Source organism: Callorhinchus milii, unplaced genomic scaffold, assembly GCF_018977255.1.
Source record: "Callorhinchus milii isolate IMCB2004 unplaced genomic scaffold, IMCB_Cmil_1.0 Scaffold45, whole genome shotgun sequence".
NCBI classification, from domain to species: domain Eukaryota; kingdom Metazoa; phylum Chordata; class Chondrichthyes; order Chimaeriformes; family Callorhinchidae; genus Callorhinchus; species Callorhinchus milii.
Window position 1 is genome coordinate 7359 of NW_024704786.1, and position 22794 is coordinate 30152.

At 44.1% G+C, this 22794-nt stretch overlaps 1 protein-coding gene and 1 long non-coding RNA gene across 2 annotated transcripts; both read right to left on the reverse strand.

Moving 5' to 3' along the window:
- Positions 1-9162: 9162 nt before the first annotated feature.
- LOC103190237 lies at positions 9163-11604 on the reverse strand. Its single transcript, XR_489135.2, has 2 exons — positions 10681-11604; positions 9163-9662 (listed from the first exon to the last, which is right to left on the reverse strand). It is a non-coding gene; the product is annotated as an uncharacterized LOC103190237 (long non-coding RNA).
- Positions 11605-17070: 5466 nt separating this feature from the next.
- ccdc97 (coiled-coil domain containing 97) lies at positions 17071-22606 on the reverse strand. Its single transcript, XM_007910939.2, has 5 exons — positions 22486-22606; positions 20143-20595; positions 19589-19834; positions 18550-18679; positions 17071-18138 (listed from the first exon to the last, which is right to left on the reverse strand). The coding sequence occupies exons 1-5, from the start codon at positions 22508-22510 to the stop codon at positions 18012-18014; spliced, it is 981 nt and encodes a 326-aa protein (XP_007909130.2). The 5' UTR covers positions 22511-22606; the 3' UTR covers positions 17071-18011.
- Between the last annotated feature and the right edge of the window lie 188 nt (positions 22607-22794).

Here is a 22794-nt window from a genome sequence, read left to right on the forward strand (position 1 = left end):
GCAATATCAAACGCAAGGATTATTATTCAGGGCCTCCGAGTGTCAGGGGCCTCCGAGCTTCAGGTGCTAATAATCCCTCCAAAACAAAAACAATAATAAATTGGTCATTTTTAATCTACGACTGTTTGTGGGACATTGCTGTGCGCAATTGGCTGCCGCGTTCGCCCACAAATATACACTTAATTCACTTTGCAGTGTGTTCTGTGAAGCGCTTTGGGACGTCCTCCCGACGTGAAAAGCGCTATATCAAAATGCAAGGATTATTATTATTATGTAAATCTATCTGTATTATCTGCTTCAATTACAACTTATGGGAATGAGTTCCGCACAGTGCTGCCCTCTGTCTGAAGAAGTTCCTTCTAAATTCTCATTTCAATCCTCCAGTCACTATTTTATACTCGTATTTCTATGTGAAGTCTCAGTCAGAAATAGGAACTACCTATTTGAGCTGTGACACCATGTTGTATTGGTGTCACTTGTGGCTTTGTAATTGTCCTGTAGCTCAGTGGTTAGAGCATTCGCTTTGCAAGCTGGAGACCTGAGTTCAATTCCAGGCACGGCGAAACCTTGGCCAAGTTTCCTTACTCCACACAGAGCCTAATAAAAATTCCTCCAAAAACCCAAAACAATAATAAATTGGTCATTTTCAATCTACAACTGTTTGTGGGACATTGCTGTGTGCAATTGGCTGCCGCGTTCGCCCACAGATATACAGTCAATTCACTTTACTGTGTGTTCTGTAAAGTGCTTTGGGACGTCCTCCCGACGTGAAAAGCGCTATATCAAATGCAAAGATCATTATTATTATTAAACGTTGTGATAGAGAAAAGGAGAGAAACTGTGTTCGAGTGGCGAAAGATTGCAGTAGAGAGAAGGAGAAATATTCGGATAGAAAGTGTGATACAGAGAAAGATTGCGATAGAGAGAGAAAGTGTGTTAGAAAGATTGGAATTATGAGAGACAAAGTATGATAGAGAGGAGAAAGTTTGCAATAGAGAAAGTGTGTTAGAAAGAAGGAGAAAGATTGTGATAGAAAGAGAGAGAAGCAGAAAAATTGCGCTAAAGAAGAAATGTGAGAGAGAAGAGGAAAATTGGGCGAGAGTGTGTGTCAGGAGGATTGGAATAGAGAGGAGAAAGATTGCAACAGAGACAAAGTGTGATAGAGAGGAGAAAGATTCTGATAAAGAGTGATAGAGAGAGAGAAAGTGTGACAGGAGAAATATTCTGATTGAGAGAGTGTGACAGAGATGGAAAAGGTTGTGATAGAGAGGAGAAAGATTCTGATAGAAAGTGTGATAGAGAAGAGAAAGATTGCAATAGAGAGAAAGTCTGATAGGAGAAAGATTGCAATAGTGAGAAAGATTGCACAAGAGAGAAAGTGTGATTAAGAGGAGAAAGATTGTAATATGCAGAGGCAAAGTACGATAGTGAGAAAGTGTGAGAGGGAGAGAAAGTGTGAGAGGGAGAGAAAGTGTGTTAGAAAGAAGAAAGATTGCGATAGAGAGAAAGTGATTGAGAGGGAAAAGGCTGTAATAGAGAACAAAGATTCTGATAGAGGAGAGTGATTGCAACAAAGAGGAGAAAGATTGCAATAGAGAGAAAGTGTGTTAGAGAGAGAGAGAAAGTATGATAGTGATGAGAAAGATTGTAATAGAGAGGAGAAGGATGGCAATAGAGAGAGTGTGATGGATAGAAGGAGAAAGATTGCGATAGAGAGAAAGTGTGATAAAGAGGAGAAAGATTGTAATATACAGAGGCAAAGTACGATAGAGTGAGAAAGTGTGAGAGGGAGAGAACGTGTGTTAGAAAGAAGGAGAAAGAATGCGATAGAGAGAAAGTGCGATAGAGAGGGAAAAGATTGTAATAGAGGACAACGATTCTGATAGAGAGGAGAAAGAAAGATTGTAACAGAGAAAAAGTGTGGTAGAGGAGAAAGATTCTGATAGAGAGAAAGTGTGTTAGAAAGAAGGAGAAAGACTGGAATGCAGAGAGAGAAAGTGAAAGACAGAAGGAGAAAGATTGCAATAGAGAGCGCAAGTGTGATAGAAAGAAGGAGAAATATTGTGATACACAGAAAGTGCGACAGACCGAAAAGGTTGTAATAGAAAGAAGGTAAAAGATTCTGATAGGAGTGAGAGAGAGGGCAACGTTTGTAATAGAGAGAGACAAAGTATGATGGAGAGAAGGAGAAAGAGTACATCAGACAGTGAAAGTATGATAGAGAGAAGGAGACTCTGATAGAAAGAGTAGAGAAGAGAAAGATTGCAATAGAGAGAAACTGATTGAGAGAAGGAGAAAAATTGTGTTAGAGAGAAAGTGTGATAGAGAGATGAAGTATGATAGAGAGAAGGAGAAAAATTGTGTTAGAAAGATTGAGAGAATCCAATGATCCTTGCATTTGATATAGCGCTTTTCATGTCGGGAGGACATCCCAAAGAGCTTCACAGAACACACTGTAAAGTGAATTGACTATATTTGTGGGCGAACGCGGCAGCCAATTGCAGATTGAAAATGACCAATTTATTATTGGTTTTGGAGGGAATATTATTAGGCTCTGTGTGGAGTAAGGAAACTTGCCCAAGGTTTCGCCCTCTGCCTGGAATTGAACTCAGGTCTCTCACTTGCAAAGCGAGTGCTCTAACCACTGAGCTACAGGACTTCACGAGATTGCAATAGAGAGGAGAAATAGTGTGATAGAGAGCAGAGAGATAGAAAGATTGTAACAGAAAAAGTGTGATAGAGAGGAGAAAGATTCTGATAGAGAGAAAGTGTAACAGAGACGGAAAAGGTTGCAATAGAGAGAGTGTGACAGAGAGGAGAAAGATTGCAATAGATAGAAAGCGTAAAAGATTCTGATAGAAAGAGTGATTGGGATGAGAGATTAAAATAGAGAGTGTGATAGAGAAGAGAAAGTTTGGAATATGTGAAAGAATGTGATAGAAGGATTGCAATAGAGAGAAAGTGTGGTAAGGAGAAAGATTCTGATAATGTGATAGAAAGTGTGACAGATGAAAAAGGTTGTAATAGAGCGTAAGTGCAAGAGAACGATTCTGACAGAGAAAGTGTTAGAAAGAAGGAGAAAGATTGTGATAGAGAAGCAGAAAAATTGTGATAAAGAAGAAATGTGAAACAAAGAAGGAAAATTGGGCGAGAGAAGAAGAGCGATAGAGAGTTAGACGGATTGCAATAGAGAGACAAAGTGTGATAAAGATTGCAAGAGATTCTGATAGAAATAGTGATAGAGAGGGAAAAGTTTGTAATAGAGAGAGGTGTGACAGAGATGCAAAAGGTTGTGATAGAGGAGAAAGCTTCTGATAGAAAGAGTGATAGAGAGGAGAGAGATTAAAATAGAGAAAGTATAATAGAGAAGAGAAAGTTTGGAATAGAAGGAAAGTGTGAAGAAAGATTCCAATAGACAGGGAGTGTGATAGAGAGGAGAAATATTCTGATTGAGAGAAAGTGTGACAGATACGGAAAAGGTTGTAAGAGAGGAGAAAGATTCTGATAAAAAGAGTGACATAGAGAGAAAGTGTGATAGAAGGAGAAAGATTGTGATAGAGAGATAAAGAGGATAAAGAATGAAATATACAGAGGCAAAGTACGACATAGTGAGAAAGTGTGATAGAAAGGAGAAAGATTGGAATGCAGAGAGAGAGGAGAAAGATTGCAATAGAGAGAGAGTGTGGTAAGGAGAAAGATTCTGATAGAGAGGGAAAAGCTTTTAATAGAAAGAGCAAGTGTGATAGAAAGGAGAAATATTGTGATACACAGAAAGTGCGAAAGATTTTGATAGAGAGGGCAACGTTTGTAATAGAGAGACAAAGTATGATGGAGAGAAGAAGAAAGATTGCATAAGAGAGTGAAAGAGAAAGATTGTAACAGAGAAAAAGTGTGATAGAGAGGAGAAAGATTCTGATATAAAGAGTGATAGAGAGGGCAAAGATTGTGATAGAAAGAGAACGATTCTGATAGAGAGAGAAAGTGTGTTAGAAAGAAAGAGAAAGATTGTGATAGAGTGAGAAAGTATAATAGAGAAGCAGAAAAATTGCGCTAAAGAAGAAATGTGAGAGAGGAGGAAAATTGGACCAGAGGAGAGCGATAGAGAAAGTGTGTTAGACGGATTGGAATAGAGATTGCAATAGAGACAAAGTGTGATAGAGAGAAGATTGCAGCATAGAGAAAGTTAACATTCTGATAGAAAGAGTGACAGAGACGAAAAAGTTTGTAATAGAGAGGAGAAAGATTCTGATAGAAAGAGTGATAGAGGAGAGAAGAGAAAGTTTGGAATAGAGAGGGAAAGTGTGGGATAGAGGAGAAAGATTGTAATATACAGAGGTAAAGTACGATAGAGTGAGAGAAAGTGTGTTACAAAGAAGGAGAAAAAATTGGAATGCAGAGAGAAAGTGTGAAAGAGAAGGAGAAAGATTGCGATAGAGAGAAAGTGAGGGAGTGTGGTAAGGAGAAAGAGATATAGAAAAGCTTGTAATAGAGAGAGCAAGTGTGATAGAAAGAAGGAGAAACATTGTAATACACAGATAGTGCGACAGAAAACATAAAGAAGGCGAAAGATTCTGATAGGTGTGAGAGAGAGGGCAACGATTGTAACAGGAAGAGACAAACTATGATGGAGAAAGATTGCACAAGAGACAAAGTGTGGTAGAGAAAAGGAGAAAGATTGCAATAGTGAGAAAGTGTGACAGACGGAAAAGGTTGTAATAGAGAGAGAAAAAGAACGATCCTGATAGATAGTGTGTTAGAAAGGAGAAAGATTGTGAAAGAGAGAAAATATAAGAGAGCAGAAAAATTGCGATAAAGAAGAAATGTGAGAGGAGGAAAATTGGACGAGAGAGATAGAGAGAAAGTGAGTTAGGACTGGAATAGAGAGAAACTATGAGAGAGGATAAAGATTGCAATAGAGAGGAGAAAGATTCTGATAGAAAGAATGAGAAAAGTTTGTAACAGAGAGGAAGTGTGACAGAGACAGAAAAGGTAATAGAGAGAAGAAATATTCTGGTAGAGTGATAAAAATAGAGAGAAAGTGTGACAGACAGAAAAGGTTGTAATAGAGATGAGAGATTAAAATAGAGAGAAAGTGTGATAGAGAAGAGAAAGTTTGGAATAGAGAGGGAAAGTGTGAAAGAGAGAAGAAAGATTGTAATAGAGGAGAAAGTGTGTAAGAAAGATTGGAATAGAGAGAGTGTGTGATGGAGGGAAAAGCTTGTAATAGAGAGAGAACGACTCTGATAGAGAGAGAAAGTGTGTTAGAAGGACTGGAATAGAGAGAAAGTATGACAGAACAGAAAGATTGCAATAGAGAGAAAGTGTGACAGAGGAGAAAGATTCTGATAGAAAGAGTGAAAAGTTTGTAATAGAGAGAGAAAGTGTGAGAGAGGAGAAATATTCTGAAAGAGAAAGTGTGACAGAGATGGAAAAGGTTGTAATAGAGTGGAGAAAGATTCTGATAGAAAGAGTGATAGAGAGAAAATGTGGAATAGAGAGGGAAAGAGAGAAGAAATGTTTTGATAGAGTATAATAGAGAGAAGCAGAAAAATTGTGATAAAGAAGAAATGTGAGACAAAGGAGGAAAATTGGGCAAGAGAGGAGAGCAATAGAGTTAGAAAGATTGCAAAAGAGAGAGGCAAAGTGTGATAGAGAGGAGAAAGATTGCAACAGAGAAAGATTCTGATAGAGTGATAGAGAGGGAAACGTTTGTAATAGAGAGAGGTGTGACAGAGACGCAAAATGTTGTAATAGAGAGGAGAAAGATTCTGATAGAAAGTGTGACAGAGAGAGCAAATATTGTAATAGAGAGAGAAAGTGTGATAGAGAGAAAGAGAACGATTCTGATAGACAGAATGTGTGTTAGAAAGAAGGAGAAAGATTGTGATAGAGAAAAGCCAAAAAATTGCAATAAAGAAGAAATGTGAGAGGGTGGAGGAAAATTGGGCGAGAGAAGGAGAGAGATAGAGTGTTAGAAGGATTGGAATAGAGAGAGACAAAGTATGATAGAGAGCAGAAAGATTGCAATGGAGAGAATGTGTGATTGAGAAAAGATTGCAATAGAGAGGAGAAAGATTCTGATAGACAGATTGTTAGAGGGAAAAGTTTGTGATGGAGATGAGAAAGATTGCATTAGAGAGTGAAAGTGTAATAGAGGGGAGAAAGGTTGTGATAGAGAAAAGGAGAATTATTGGACAAGAGAGAAAGTGTGATAGAGAGGAGATTGCAACAGAAAGGAGAAAGATTCTGATAGAAAGAATGACAGAGAGGGAAAAGTTTGTAAGAGAGAGAGAGAAAGTGACAGAAAAGAGGAGAATGATTGTAATAGAGAGAACCCTAGTCCAGACTGGTCAAGAGTGGTCACAATCTACATCAAACAGATGGATGGGGACAAGGTCTCTAAAGTTCATTGACGTATGAAAATCCAGCTCTCATGTGGTATGAATGAACATTAGCCCAGCGTTCAAGATCAACACAAACGTGCACTGGTTCCAGGACAACAACAACAAAATTACATTTATAGAGTGCCTTTCACATCGAGTTCAAGTGGAAACCGTAAACTAAAGACAAAGAAGAGCAAAGATTAGAAAACAAAAAGTGATAAATAACTCAATTTCTCCAGAAAGAGAAATGCTTTTTTAGAATAAACAAAAAAATGACAAGAGAAAAACACCATTGGGCAAACAAAGACAGTTATCTTAAGTGTCTATCCACAAATACATAGCATAAAAAATAAAACAAGTTAGAAACACAAATTCAGCTTAAAGGGTCTGATGTAGTAGCCATTACAGAGACCTGGCTACAAGCCGGGCATTACTGGGAGTTAAATATTCCAGGCTGTAAGATCTTTAGAAAGGACAGAAAAATTGGGAAAGGACGGGAGCAATATGGATAACACTGAAGTACAGCAGTAGATAGAAAGGACTTTAGTAAAGGTGATCAGGCCACAGAAATGCTATGGGTAGAATAAAGGAACAGCAAAGGAGGCTAAGACTCTGCTGGGAGTTGTCTACAGATTCCAGATAGGAACAAAATAATAGCAATTGTTTTTGAGACACGTTATACAATAAAAGGAAAAGCCGAACTGACCAAGAGTTATTCACAATTTACATCAAGGACAGGTGGACAGTGATAATGTCTCTGATGCTCACAGGAGACAACACCCAAGATTTGGACACTTTCCCTTCACTTTTTAAGGAGAATCAACATTACAGGCAGTTTACAGTCCACCTGAAGGTTCTCACAAATACAGACTTGCCTTGTATAGTCCATAGAGAGACCGGCCTGAGCCAATCCACCACATGCAAACTGACCATTTCACTGCTCTGAACCACAAGCCTCCAGCAACTCATCTGCTTTCTCTGAGCTGATGAGGTGACTCCTTCCTCCGATGGTTGGGCTGTTACTACACTCAGTCTCTGGGTTAAATACCCAAAGGTCAGTTCTATCATGTGGCCAATAAGGGAATCCCATTCCTCACAAGGTCCAGTTGATCTACTCTTCACAGCTGTAACCAGTCATTATCAGCACATGGGTTTCTTTGCTATTGATTGGTTCACAGGGTTTTCTATTGATTAGTTTACAATAATCGCACAATTTTCTATTGATTCATTTAGCGAATCAGCTGCTGGTTCAGAGATTTACAGATTCAGTTTTCTTGCTGATGTTTTGTTTTGCCCGCAAAACACAGTCACTACACTTTACAGCATGTCCTCTGAAACGCTTTGAGATGTCTCAATGACGTGATCAGGCTCTGGATCAAACGCCAGGATTATTATGATTTGAACCCCAACCCTTGTCACAGCTGTTGGTTGAGGCCACTCTGTTCAGCTTCTGCCTCCGTTTAAATAAACAACGATATCAGAACAAACAGCTTGAGTTTCCAATAACATTCCTGGTTTGGGGCAGAATCATAGAATTATACAGCACAGGAGGCTGCCAATTAGGCCAACCCCGCTTCCTCTCTCCCCATAGCACCCCCGAAAAGAAACCAACTCTCGGTCCTGAATCAACACAACTGAAGTTAAGCATCTACATGTTTATGTGTTGAACCAGGTTGGGCAGGTGATTTTTCCACCTGTTTCAGCACATCCGGTAGAAAAAGCACTTTTCTGTACCTGCCACCATAATCCAGACTGTCTGGTGGCCAATCATGTAATTCATATAATCTGCTGAGTGCCTTATTTACAGGTTAACCCTTCCCTACACTAATAGGATGCTATACCAGGGGTTGAGGTGCTGATTGGCTCAGTTCAGCTCCTCCACACCTCAGGCACTGACAGCATCACCATTCAGGGATGCACACTCCACCTCACTGAGCCGGTCCAGAACCTTGGCATCTTGTTTAACCTGCAACTGTCCTTTCTACCCCACATCTGTGCATGTTCCATGCATGTGGCTAGTCTCCCCCCTAGACACAGGTCCCACACATGTTCTGATTCCAAATCAATCAGTTGTTTTGTTTAAACTGGACAGAAGCAGACAGTCGGTTTGTATCCCACATCTCACTATAATTGATGTTTCACACAGCAACACAGCATTGCTGGGCTCAGCTGCAGGAGCTACAACCTGGAACATAATAATACTTGCATTTGATTTAGCGCTTTTCACGTCGGGAGGATGTCCCAAAGTGCTTCACAGAACACACTATAAAGTGAATTGACTATTTGTGGGCAAACGCGGCAGCCAATTGCGTAATGTCCCACAAACAGTCGTAGATTGAAAATGACCAATTTATTATTGTTTTTTGTTTTGGAGGATTATTAGGTGTGTGGAGTAAGAATAAACTTTGAAACATAATGAGTAACAATAACCTGCATTTATATAGCACCCCTCACGCAGGGCAGAGGTCCCAGAGCGCTTGGTGGAACAAAATAAAGTGCAGTACCGTCCTCCATCACTGTGCAGAGTGGATTCACTGAGAAGCTGTTCGTAGGATGTGGTGTGAATCAGGTGCTCAAAAACACAAATAACTGCACCCTAAGTTACAGAAAAGTGTATGTGTGCAGGGAGTGTACTCTGCATGTGTGTAACAACCAACTCTATCTTTCTGCCTCAACCCCAGGACCACTGCTTTCCTGACAGAAAGGTTGTGCTCTGGGCCTCACTGGTGCACTTGCTGATCGTTTCCTCATGTGTGGCTACAGAAGATGACAATGAAGACTCCTTTGTGAGATTTATTAAGCAAAATGAAGTTTTCATGAGAGTAAAGCCACCAGTAGACAATTGGAAGCACGTTTGAGCAATAATTAGTGTGAGCTCTAGACCTGAGGTAAGTCTCACCACTTCAGTCTGATCCCATCACCAATTAAACATTTTCACTTTCATTACCACCAGGATTAAAATCACACAAGAGCCACTCAGCAGAATTAGGAAGAGATCCCAGAGAAAAAGTCCACATGGAGGAAAGAAATTTAATCTCCTGGGTTTACTAAATAAAGTAGGCGGTGATGGTATCTGGTTCTGGCTGTTTCAGAAGTAGTATGCAGTGTGGGTGATCCAGTTTGGCTCCTGGTCCTTTGAGCGTTTCGCTGAGCTGTGGGAGGTGAAAATGGATTTGTAGGCCTCTGATTTCTGCCTGTGGTCGGCTGGCGAGCATTTGCTATTGCTGGAGCCGAATGTGCTGGGAGTCCCGGAGCCCAAGGACATCGATCGGCCATTTACTGTAAGAGAGTAAATGAAGATCACTAATGATAATAATAATCCTTGCATTTGATATAGCGCTTTTCACATCAGGAGGACGTCCCAAAGCTTCACAGAACACACTGTAAAGTGAATTGACTGTATATTTGTGGGCAAACGCGGCAGCCAATTGCGCACAGCAATGTCCCACAAATAGTCGTAGATTGAAAATGACTAATTTATTTTTGGTTTTGGAGGGATTATTATTAGACGTGTGGAGTAAGGAAACTTGCCCAAGGTTTCGCCCTGGTTGGTTCCTTGGCAAACTGATCCAGATAGTTTATCCCTAATACATTCTATAAACTCTTCCTCTACCATACCTTTCCCAATTTGGTTGTCCCAATCTATGTGCAGATTAAAATTGCCCACAATTGATGTTTTTCCTTTACTACATGCTCTGCTAATTTCCTGATTTATACCTTGAGATACTGTGACTGCTGTTCGGGGGTCTATAAGCTACTCCCACTCGAGGTTTCTTGCCCCTTGTTGTTACATGCCTATACCCATACTGACTACTTCCTGCTTTTCTGATTTAAAATCTTTCCTCTCTACTGGGTTGGGGCTCTGTGTGTGGGGGCGGTCTACAACCCACATGCCCCATACACCTTCGCTCCTGCCTTTAAGAGGGCGACAGCCTCGCTTTAATTCCCAAATACAGTCCACAGACTGAAATCCTGCTCTCGTCACCGGTCCCGCCCCTGTTTGCCACTGATTGAGTTTAATAAACTATTGCACTTTAAACCCGTTGTCCCCGGTGAGCGGTTATGATTTAAACACAAAGTCAATGCCAAACCCCATGGATATGATTGGGATTAATGCAGAATTAGGGACATTTTGCACTGGTTTTCGGTGTCAATTTACAGCGTTTCCTCTAATTTTTTTGACACAAATCAAAATTGAAAAAGAGTAATGATTTCCCACAGACACGAGAGGTGTTTTTTTTAAACCGTGAAAAATAATATAAACAAAGATATTTTATTATGATGTGTTTTTTCTTACCGGAGGATGAGGCGTCAACGGGAAAGGTGCCGGGTCTCAAATCCTGGCCCCGAGTCTGGGTGGGGCCGGGGAGCGTCTGTGCGCGCACACGCGAGGCTGTCTGTATAAAACCTCTTAAAACAGGAAAAGTGCGCAAATCTCAAGTTGCACAAAATCAGCTTCAAACAAACAAATAAAAGCCCAGAATTTACTGTTCTTCGACTATAGAAGTTGTACAATAATAATGAACATTAAACCAATGTCGAATGTACTGACAGTCACCGGATAGAACACATCAGATTTTCTGTGTGTGGAAAAGGAACAAAGACGGCTTTGGGAAAGGGCGGAGGGTCCCCTCTTATCAGTAAATGACAACACGCCACAGAGGTGACAGCAACCCCGAGCCACTTCTTGGACTGGCTAGAAAAATGGTCCAGAAAAGAAAGCTTCCATTTTGTGGACAATTGGGACCACTACTGGGGGAGGTGGGATCATTACCTTGCAGATGGGTGGCACTTAAGCAAGGCAGGGGTTAGCTTCCTGGCCAAGAGATTATCGAATGCTGGGGGGGCTGATTTAAACTAGTGGTGAGGGGGATCCCAGGATAAACAATAGAGGAAAAAGACAAGTGGGAAATATAAAGTAGTTACATGTGGACAATTTCCTCAAATGCATGCAGCTTAGGGAATAAGGTTGATGAGCTCATCTTGGCCCTGAATCGACTCAACTGATTAAACCGTCAAACTACACTGACAAAAAACAACTCTTGGCCCTGAATCTACTCAACTAACTCTGATACAAACCAACTCAGACTTGAATCAACTCAACACAAACTGAACCCTCAAACAACGCTGACAGGAACTGAATCTCAGCAGATACACAAAGCCAGTCGCTAGTAAACTGACTTTGAGACCCCGCTTCAAAGCAGCCCTGACAGAAACCAACTCTTGGCCCTGAATCTACTCAACTCACTCTGACACAAACCAACTCTCAGCCTTGAATGACCTCAACACAAACTGAACCCTCAAACAACGCTGACAGGAACTGAATCTCAGCAGATACACAAAGCCAGTCGCTAGTAAACTGACTTTGAGACCCCGCTTCAAAGTAGCCCTGACAGAAACCAACTCTTGGCCCTGAATCTATTCAACTAATTAAACCCTCAAACTACACTGACAAAAACTAACTCTCAAAACTACACTTGAACAATCTTCAAACATCAGCTCTTAACTTCACTATCACCTACTAGCAAAAATATTCTCTCTAAACATAAGAAACTGATATCAAATCTGAATATACATCTAATCTTACACCATCTGACTGACAACTTCTCATTTGAACCTACAATGAGAACCAGAGTTCAGGCTCTTATGTGTTCGGATGTCAGACATCCTGCATGAATTCCACATTGTGTTGCCAAACTTCTGGGGTGTGGAAAGGTGCAAGAGAAAAAGAGTGTAGTAGCTTTAGTTGCCACCGTAAGGTTTCCGCTATTACAGTTACCTTATCTGCTACGAATCCCATGTTGTTAGAGAAAAAGCAAATATTGTAAAATTTCCACAAATCTGCACTTACCATATCATCCAAAGTAATACAAGCCCAATCCAAGCTCTGCTGTAAATAAATTGGTTGTGTGCCTACACTGAACCAGCCCTGACACTGACCAACTCCCATCAAATACACTGAACCAATCTCAACATGAACAGCTTCAATAATGAAGAGATTCTGACAAACACAAAGCCAACCCCATCTCACAACATCTCAACTTCACTAAACCAGGCCCGACACAAACCAACTCTCCTGAGCTTCACTGATCAAATATACAGAAATCTATTCTCAACAACTACACTGAGGCCCTGACACAGACCGACTCTCACCAGCTACAGTAACCAACCCTGACACCAACCGACTCAAACTACACTGAACCTGCCCTGACACAAGCCAACTCTCAAACACCCTCCCAACTAAACACCAACAAACCCAACTCTCAACCACACTAAGGAAACACTGAGAGAAACCAACTCTCAACATCTGGACAAACTCACCCTGACAAACCCAACTCTGAACCAATCTCAACATGAGTTGACTCCACAACTATACTAAACGAGTCTGAACAGAACCTGACTCATGGCAGCTACACTGATCCAGACCTGGCAGCGATCGACTCTCGACAGCTACACATTACCAGTTACTAGCAAACCAGCCGTGCAAACTGCTCCGACCCAGCCCTGGCAGCAACTGACCCAAGGCAACTGCACTGAGCCAGACCTGAAAGACTCTAACCCTCAACAACTGCACTCGACCGACCTCAACAGACAGTCACTGACTCGACACCTGTCCTGAACCAACTCGCACACAAACTGATGCTCCACAACCAGCCCTGATACAAACCGACTCTCAGCCACAAAACCCAAACCAACCTTGACAGACACTGGCTCTCGGCAAATAAACCAACCTCCACACAGAGACTCTGTATTACCCAACAACAAACAAATTCACTCTGATCTCAGATCAAACTCATGTAATAGATGTTATCAAATCTAATACAATTTAACTGCAGTGTCTGACCTTAAAACTGCGATTCCTACAAACTGTACCAATTAATTCTACCCTCAACCCAACCTGTCACCTCACCACATTAATCCAGAAACATCTCCCTGGCCAGTCCTTTCCAACCTCAGTCTGTTACTAACGACTTCTAATCTCAACCTCTAGTATGAACCAGAGTTTGGTTCATATGTGTTCGGATGTCAGATATCCTGCATGAAGTCCACATAGTGTTGCCAAATCTCTGGAGTGTGGAAAGTGCAAGAGAGAAAAAGATACAACCTTTGCCATCACAGAGTTCCCACTTGTACAGACTTACCTTATCCTCCACAAGTCCCAAGGAGCTAGAGAGAAATAGGGTGTGAGCTTCAGCCGTCATCCTAAGGTTTCCAGGAATCTTCACTTACCACATAGTCAAAAGTAGGACAACACGTCCCTCAGACACCGCTGTAAACTATGAGGCTCTTTACTTACACTGAACAGGGCATTAATTTCAGTCGACAGTTTTTGGCTCTCATTAGCACATACTTGGCTTCCAGTGACAATAATAAACTTGCATTTGATATAGCGCTTATCATGTCTAACGTCTCAAAGCGCTTCACAAAATAGACCGTAAAGCAAATTGATTATTTATTTGCGGACGAAATACAGCAGCCAATTGCATATAGCAGCATCCCACAATCAGTCGTGGATTGAAAATAACTAATTTATTACTGTTTTGTTTTTTGGAGGGATTATTATTAGGCGTGTGGAGTAAGGAAACTTGCCCAAGGTTTCGCCCTCTGCCCGACCCCCGACCACAACCCCGACCCCCGACCACAACCCCTAACCCTAACCCCTAACCCTAACCCTAAGGATCCTAACCCTAACCCAAACCCAAACCCTAACCCCAAGGATCCTAACCCTAAGAACCCTAACCCTAAGAACCCTAACCCTAAGAACCCTAACCCTAAGAACCCTAACCCTAAGAACCCTAACCCCCTAACCCCTAACCCCAACCCCTAACCCCTAGCCCCTAACCCCTAACCCTAAGTTACCCTAACCCTAACCCCTAACCCTGAACCCTAAATCCTAACCCTAACCCTAAGTACCCTAACCCTAACTCTAAGTACCCTAACCCTAAACCCTAACCCCCCCTAACCCTAACCCCCCCCCATAACCCTAACCCCCAAACGCTAACCCCCAAACGCTAACCCCCAAACGCTAACCCCCAAACCCCCGACCCCCAACCCCAAAACCCTAACCCTAACCCCTAACCCGAACCCCTAACCCGAACCCAAACCCTAAACCCTAACCCTAACCCCTAACCCTAAGGACCCTAACCCTAAGGACCCTAACCCTAAGGACCCTAACCCTAACCCTAAAGACCCCAACCCTAAGGACCCTAACCCCTAACCCTAAACCCTAAACCCAACCCTAACCCTAAGAACCCTAACCCTAAGAACCCTAACCCTAAGAACCCTAACCCCTAACCCCAACCCTGACCCCGACCCCAACCCCAGCCCTAACCCTAACCACCAACCCTAACCCCTAAACCCAACCCTAACCCTAACCCTAAGGATCCTAAACCTAACCCTAAACCCTAACCCCTAACTCCTAACGCTAACCATAAGCCCTAAGCCCTAACCCTAAACCTAACCCCAAACCCCAACCCTAACCCAAAGGATCCTAACCCTAACCCTAACTTTAAACCCAAACCCTAAACCTACCCTAACCCTAACCCCTAACCCTAACCCTAACCCTAAGGATCCTAACCCTAACCCTAAACCCTAACCATAAACTCTAACCCAAACCCTAAACCTAACCCTAAACCCTAACCCTAACACCTAACCCTAAACCCTAACCCCTAACCCTAACCCCTAACCTTAACCCTAACCCTTCAGCCTCTCAGCCCCTACGTGAAAGACACTCAATAAATGGAATCTTGTTGTTGTTATTGTGTAACCCTAACCCAACTCGAACCCTTAACCCTAACCCTAATTACCCTAACCCTAATTGTGTACCCTAACACTAACCCTAATTGTGTAACCCTAACCCAACCCTTAACCCTAACCCTAATTAATCTAACCCTAGTTACCTTAACCCTAATTGTGTACCCTAACCCTAATTGTGTACCCTAATCCTAACCCCATGCCAACCCTGCCAGGAAACCCGAAAAGTCATGCTCTCAATCGGCATCCATAACCGGAGTCATCAGCCAAAGACTGCAGCTAAACAGCTGCAGGTCTTGGTAAAGAGAGCAAGGTTAGACTTTCCTAACGCCCAAATTCAGATCGCGGAAATTAATTTCAGCCCTGATCTGGACAGAAAGGAGAGGGACACACTGGAAGGAATCAATACATTCATCAGGAATAAGCAAGAGGGCATCCCGGCAATCCCAGCCAAACAGTTCAGGGTAGAACAAGGAAGTGAACAAAATCCACTTGACGAAAGACACAGCCCAGACCACGATTAAACACTGATCCGGGCATTTAAACTAAGAAGCATAAGAGCCCCAGAAAAGCGGGACCTAGGCCTCGTAAACGTGTCCCAGGCCCAGGCTAGCGTACTAAATAAAGCGCTGATGTTTGTCCCTGCTAACAACCCCTGTCAACTAAAATTAAAACCGGATATAGAAGAATCTTTTAGAAGAGTCAAGCTAGGTGAATTCTTTAATCAGGGATCTAAACCTAACCCACCCCTAACCCCCTCACCCTCAACCTAACCCTTAACCCAACTCCAACGTTGAAGGGATCTAACCCTAACCTCTACCCCTAAAAATTATAGCACAAAAAATTGGAATAAGCAGAAAAAAAAATGTAGGTTAGATTTTCTCAGGTACAGAAGGGATCTAACCCCTGACCCTAAAAATTGGTTTAAGACCAAACATTCATGAGCCCGAGCCAAATTGGACAAAATAATAATAATAATCCTTGCATTTGATATAGCGCTTTTCACGTCGGGAGGACGTCCCAAAGCGCTTCACAGAACACACTGTAAAGTGGATTGACTGTATATTTGTGGGCGAACGCGGCAGCCAATTGCGCACAGCAATGTCCCACAAACAGTTGTAGATTGAAAATGACCAATTTATTATCGTTTTTGGTTTTGGAGGATTATTATTAGGCTCTGTGTGGAGTAAGGAAACTTGCCCAAGGTTTCGCCCTGTCTGGAATTGAACCCAGGTCTCTCGCTTGCAAAGCGAGTGCTCTAACCACTGAGCTACAGGACTCCACAAAACTCCAGCACAGGGAGCGCCTGGGAAACACAAGCATATGTAAAACCATCCACCATCCGGGGGCTAGGTGTCCGGTCGGGGGCTCGGCGTCCAGTGTGGATGCTCGCGTTTCCACAGCGTTCCTCTTCTCCAGTAGAAAGGACAAGACTGGACAAGGCTCAGGCTGGGATACTCTGAAATATCTGAGAGACGAGGCACGAGAATGATACCAGAAATGGGGAAGCTTAGCTATGAGGACAGGCTAGAAAAGTTAGGACTTTTCTCATTAGAGCAGAGAAGGTTAGGCGGGGACCTGATAGACGTCTTCAAGATCATGAAAGGTTTTGACAGGCTAGATAGGGAAAAGCTGTTTCCGCTGGTAGGTGTGTCTGTGACTCGTGGTCACAGTCTTAAGATATCTACCAAAAGAAGCAGAGGGGAGGTTAGAAGAATCTTTTTCACTCAGCGAGTTGTTAGAATTTGGAATGATCTGCCCGAAAGGGCAGTGAAGTCCGATTCGATAACAGCTTTTAAGAGAGAATTGGATAGGTATCTGGAGAAGACAGGTTTGCAGGGTTATGGGGAGAAAGCTGGTGAGTGGGGTTAATAAAAGTCAGTTGCTCTGTCAAGAGCCGGCACAGACTCGATGGGCCAAATGGCCTCCTTCTGTGCCCTAACATTCTATGATTCTATGAATTCCCTGCAAGACTTTGAACTCAGACAAGACACTACACTCAGAGAAGAGACAAATTGATCTGGCTTTGGGGCAAGGAAGGCAACTCAACTTGATGTAACACAACATCAATTCAATGTTAACAACAACAAATCAACACATTTTATTTACACGGCTCCTTTCACATCGGGAGGACGTCCGAAAGCGCTAGACATTCAAGGATTTAGACCCGAGCTGAGGGTTGGAATCAGGAGGGGGTGGACGGTGGGGGGAGGAGGGTGACCAAAGGTGTGGTTGGTCGAAGAGGAGGGTCTTGAGACTGGCCGAAGGAGGCGAGTGAGGGAGTGAGGTGGAGGGACTGTGGGATGGACATAATGTGAAGAGACATAATGAGAAGTAAATCAACTCAACACAAACATAATGTAAAGTAATAAAACAAACCTTAAGGTTTCGGTCTTGCACAACCCTCCATCCTTCTTAAAACAATCCAAAGCCCTAACTTTGTAAGGTGGTCCCAGCTGGACAAGCAGCGGGAAAGCTTGGCCAGACAGCACTCTCTCTCTCTCTCTCTCTCGATGGCCAAGTTGCGTGTGGTTTAGCTGGTTAGACTCTAGCAGTTATGCCCAATGCAGACTCTGGGTTCCCCCCCATCCCAAGCCTTGGCTCTCGCCAAACTGCGCCCAATGCTTTCCGGAAATAGGTAAACAGGGACGCCCCTCCAGGGAGAGAGAGAGAGAGCATTCCATTCCGACAATCTATCTCGGGAGTTTCCAGGTGTAGGTGGTACGTGGGGAATTCTCAGTTGGGGTTGGAGACTCTTGGTGATGGGGTTTCCTTTTGTTTCAGACACCCGACTGATCACCCCACCAAAAAAAAAGTCCTTTCTAAATACATATGTAAGCTGACTATTTTTTTCCCAGGAAATTCCGAGGCTGCTCATTCCTTATCTGACTCCGTTTCCATGCTGTCTGCGTCCACCGGCTCCTCCTCATCAAAGTATTTGTCCTCCTCATCCCGGCTCACGATCTCAAGGTTGTCGAACTCTGGATTCTCATCAACAGCACTGCAAGCAGATCAGCCAACGGTCAAGAGCAAAACATAATAGTAATAATTAGGTCACTCAATCCACAGCTGGAGTCTCCCTGTAGCTCAGGGGTTAGAGTCCTCGAAAGCGAGAGGACCCGGGTTCGATTCCCGGGCGGGTCAGGTCAGGACGAAACCTTGGGCAAGTTTCCTCACTCCACACAGACAATTGGGGGATCACTTTCCAGGGGTAATAATCCCTCCAAAAAATATATCACAACAACAATTTGGTCACTCAATCCATGACTGCTTGTGGGACATCACTGTGCGCAATTGGCTGCCGTTTTTCGCCCCCAAAATGTACAGTCACTACACTCTACAGTATATCCTGTGAAGGATATAGTATATACAACTAGGATGATACTCCACTGCTTGATACGTAGCTGTTTACCTGTAATCAAAGTCTCTTTCCTCACCGTCCAGGAAACGCTGGTGCATTTGGCTGACAAACTCCTCCCTCAGCAAAGTCTTCTCGTCTGCACTGGGCATCCAGTCTTCAGCCCGTGATACTGACTCCTCGTCTGCGAGACAACAGTAAATAGCAGGGTGTCAGCGTCACCTTTCAGCCCATGGCTCAGTCTCTTACGCTCTCACCTCAGAGTCGTAAGGTTATGGGTTCAGAACACACTCCCCCCCACCCCCCCCCCGCACATCGGGCTCCAGCGCAGCGCTGGTGAGGGGGGTGAGAGAGAGAGCACCGCATTGTCAGAGACGCCATCCTTTGGATGAGACCTTACGTTGAGCAGAGCACACACACATACACACGCACACAAACACACAGAGAACCCACTTTACAGAGAAAGAGTCGGGTCATTCGGCCCAACCAGTCAGTCTGTTAAGATCATCGCAGAGCTTTTAATCCAATTTCCCCAACTTTTCACCCACAGACGGTCGCTACACTTTACAGCAATTCCTGTGAAGCGCTTGGGGACGTCCTCCCGCCCTGAAAGGTGGCGTTTCAAATGCAAGGATTATTCATAGAATCATAGAATCTTACAGAACAGAAGGAGGCCATTCGGCCCATCGTGTTGTCCTGACTCTTTGAAAGAGCCACCAACTAGTCCCACTCCTCCGCTCTTAGCCTTGCAAATTAGCCTTATATTATTATTATTTATCTCTTAAAGATCCCGCGGCGCTATTCGAAAAGAAAAAGGAGTTTCTCTCTCTCTCCTGGTGTCCTGGCCGACAATCCCCCTCAAATAAAATTGGTCACTTCAATCCACGACTGTTTGCAGGCTACTGCTGTGCGCAATTGGCTGCCGCGTTTCACCCATAAAATACACAGTATATCCTGTATATCCCATGAAGTGCTTTGGGACGTCTCGATGACGTGATATAGTGTAGGGGTTGGGGTTAGGGTTAGGGTCAGGCCAACACCAAATCGACCAACAGGTACAGTCGCTGGCATTAACCCTGGGATATCAACGTACCTTCCTCTTCATCCTCCTCCTCTTCCTCCACACAGGCGTCCTCCTGCTCCTGCTGCTGCTGTAGCCGCTGCTGAACCATTCTCTCCTGGTACGTGTCCATCAGGAGCTCAGACAGAGACATGGCGTCCCCAGGGGTCTTGCTTCTCTGAGCCACGTACTCATCCTCTGTCATGTGCTGCCCGATGTAATGCTCATAAAGCAACGGGTCCCGATTCCTCATCTGCTCATCACTGAAATACTCCCCGTCTGCAAGGGGAGAGGGTGGGTGGGTGGTGGGCGGGGGGGGGCAGAGTGGGGTGGGGAGAGAATATAACAATAATCTTTTAATAATAATAATCTTTGTGTTTGATATATTTATTTTTGTGGATGAAACGCGGCAGCCAATTGCGCCCAGCAACAGCCACAAACAGTCCATAATCGAAAATTCAAGGAAACTCGCCAAAGATTTCGCCCAGCCCGGGAATCGAGAGCCAGTGGAGCCTGGTGAGGGCTGGGGTGATGGGGATATGGATAAAACGTAAAAAAAAGGTTAAATAAAAAGCCGTGTGGGTCACCTTTAATCAGCTGCTGGAGGGCAGCGTACCTCTTGTTCCGAACGTTGGCTCGGGCGGTTTTCTTCACCGAACACTTGCGAACGGAGTCGCAGTAGAAGGTGACGGTGTAGTCTCGGGGCAGGTGGTCGAAGCAGGAGAGGTGTTCCTCCCGGAGGAGTTTGTGGAAACGTTCCAGGAAGATGACCGGCTTGCCCCAGAAAAGCTCCTCAATAATGTCCAACTTCTGCTCGTAATCCAGGTCGGGTTCGTCCATCTGTTGGCTTTTCACCGGCACCGAACTGCTGGCCACCGAGTGGAACATGCTCTTCAACGAAGCGTTCATCGCCTCTTCCTTCTGCCGATCGCGCATCTCTTTGGCTGAGAGAGGGCCCCGTCCGGACGATAAATCAGTGCCCGTCTCCCGGTCCTGCCCGACAGCCGCCCCGGCCTCAAAGGGATTCTCCACCTGCAGATCTGTGCAAAGTGGCTCACGGTCAGTCAGTCAACAACAAAATTACATTTATAGAGCGCCTTTCACGTCGGGAGAACAGTCAGGTGTCGGGGCCTGAGCATGGGGGAGGGGTGGTGTAGGGGTGAGGGGAGGCAGAGAGGTGGGAGGGAGACCAAAGGCACCAAAATCAGTCCTAATCCTCACAGCCCCGTTTATCACGTCGTCAAAACGTCTCAAAGTTTCGCAGAAAGCGCCGCAAAGTTAATAATAATAATAATAATAATCCTCGCATTTGATATAGCGCTTTTCACGTCGGGAGGATGTCCCAAAGCGCTTCACAGAACACACTGCAAAGTGAATTGACTGTATATTTGTGGGCGAACGCGGCAGCCAATTGCGCACAGCAATGTCCCACAAACAGTCGTAGATTGAAAATGACCCAATTTTTTTTTTATTATTGTTTTTTGGTTTTTTTGGAGGGATTATTATTATCTTGTTGATACTCGTCAACAAGGTGATGTCTCACCACTGTAATCATAGACAGACTGCAGACATGGATGCAGTGGGCATGGAGAGAAGGAATAACATGACCAAATCCAGTGGCAGCCGGTTTCATAGCCAAGACCAATAATTTATATTTTGAAATAGACTGAGAACAGGAGAACTGTCTGCAATTGCTGTAGGCCTAGAAGCTTTCTTGCTTAAAAGCAGATATTTGAAAAGGTTAATGATGTCCTTTGAGACAATAATAATAATAATGTTTTGTATGCGATTTCACTGTTTAGTGGCCTTAGGCTCCTCCCACTTTAACCCCCACTGTTTCCCCTTTAACCCCCACTGTTTCCCCTTTAACCCCCACTGTTTCCCCTTTAACCCCCACTGTTTCCCCTTTAACCCCCACTGTTTCCCCTTTAACCCCCACTGTTTCCCCTTTAACCCCCACTGTTTCCCCTTTAACCCCCACTGTTTCCCCTTTAACCCCCACTGTTTCCCTTTAACCCCCACTGTTTCCCCTTTAACCCCACTGTTTCCCCTTTAACCCCCAGTTTCCCCTTTAACCCCCACTGTTTCCCCTTTAACCCCCACTGTTTCCCCTTTAACCCCCACTGTTTCCCCTTTAACCCTGTTTCCCCTTTAACCCCCAGTTTCCCCTTTAACCCCCACTGTTTCCCCTTTAACCCCCACTGTTTCCCCTTTAACCCCCACTGTTTCCCTTTAACCCCCACTGTTTCCCCTTTAACCCCCACTGTTTCCCCTTTAACCCCACTGTTTCCCCTTTAACCCCCACTGTTTCCCCTTTAACCCCACTGTTTCCCCTTTAACCCCCACTGTTTCCCCTTTAACCCCCTGTTTCCCCTTTAACCCCCACTGTTTCCCCTTTAACCCCCACTGTTTCCCCTTTAACCCCCACTGTTTCCCCTTTAACCCCCACTGTTTCCCCTTTAACCCCCACTGTTTCCCCTTTAACCCCCACTGTTTCCCCTTTAACCCCCACTGTTTCCCCTTTAACCCCCACTGTTTCCCCTTTAACCCCCACTGTTTCCCCTTTAACCCCCTGTTTCCCCTTTAACCCCCACTGTTTCCCCTTTAACCCCCACTGTTTCCCCTTTAACCCCCACTGTTTCCCCTTTAACCCCGTTTCCCCTTTAACCCCCACTGTTTCCCCTTTAACCCCCACTGTTTCCCCTTTAACCCCGTTTCCCCTTTAACCCCCACTGTTTCCCCTTTAACCCCCACTGTTTCCCCTTTAACCCCCACTGTTTCCCCTTTAACCCCCACTGTTTCTGTGGCGGCCCAAACTGAGTGAGTTGTTAATGATGATGATGGTGATCTTTGCAATTGGTTAACGGGGTTTAAATGGGAATTAATGTGGGGTTTAAAGCGGCCCCAACCGGGGCCTGACCCGCCCTGACCTTCCCGGGGTCGCGGGGTCTCCATCTCGCGGGGCTTTGTTTCACCGACACCGACAGCTCCACCAACCGAATCCGGAAATACCCCCCGGGGCCTGTTCCTGCCGCACACCAGGTCCGCGCGGCAACTCATCCCCACAAGAAAGGTTCCGGCCCTTTAATAACAATAATAAAGTAAAAATATAATAATAATAACAATAATACAATAATAATACGATAATAAAGTAATAATAATATGATAATAATAATCCTGGCGGTGACACAGCGCCTTATCACGTCTTCGAGACGTCTCAAAGCTTCACAGGATATACT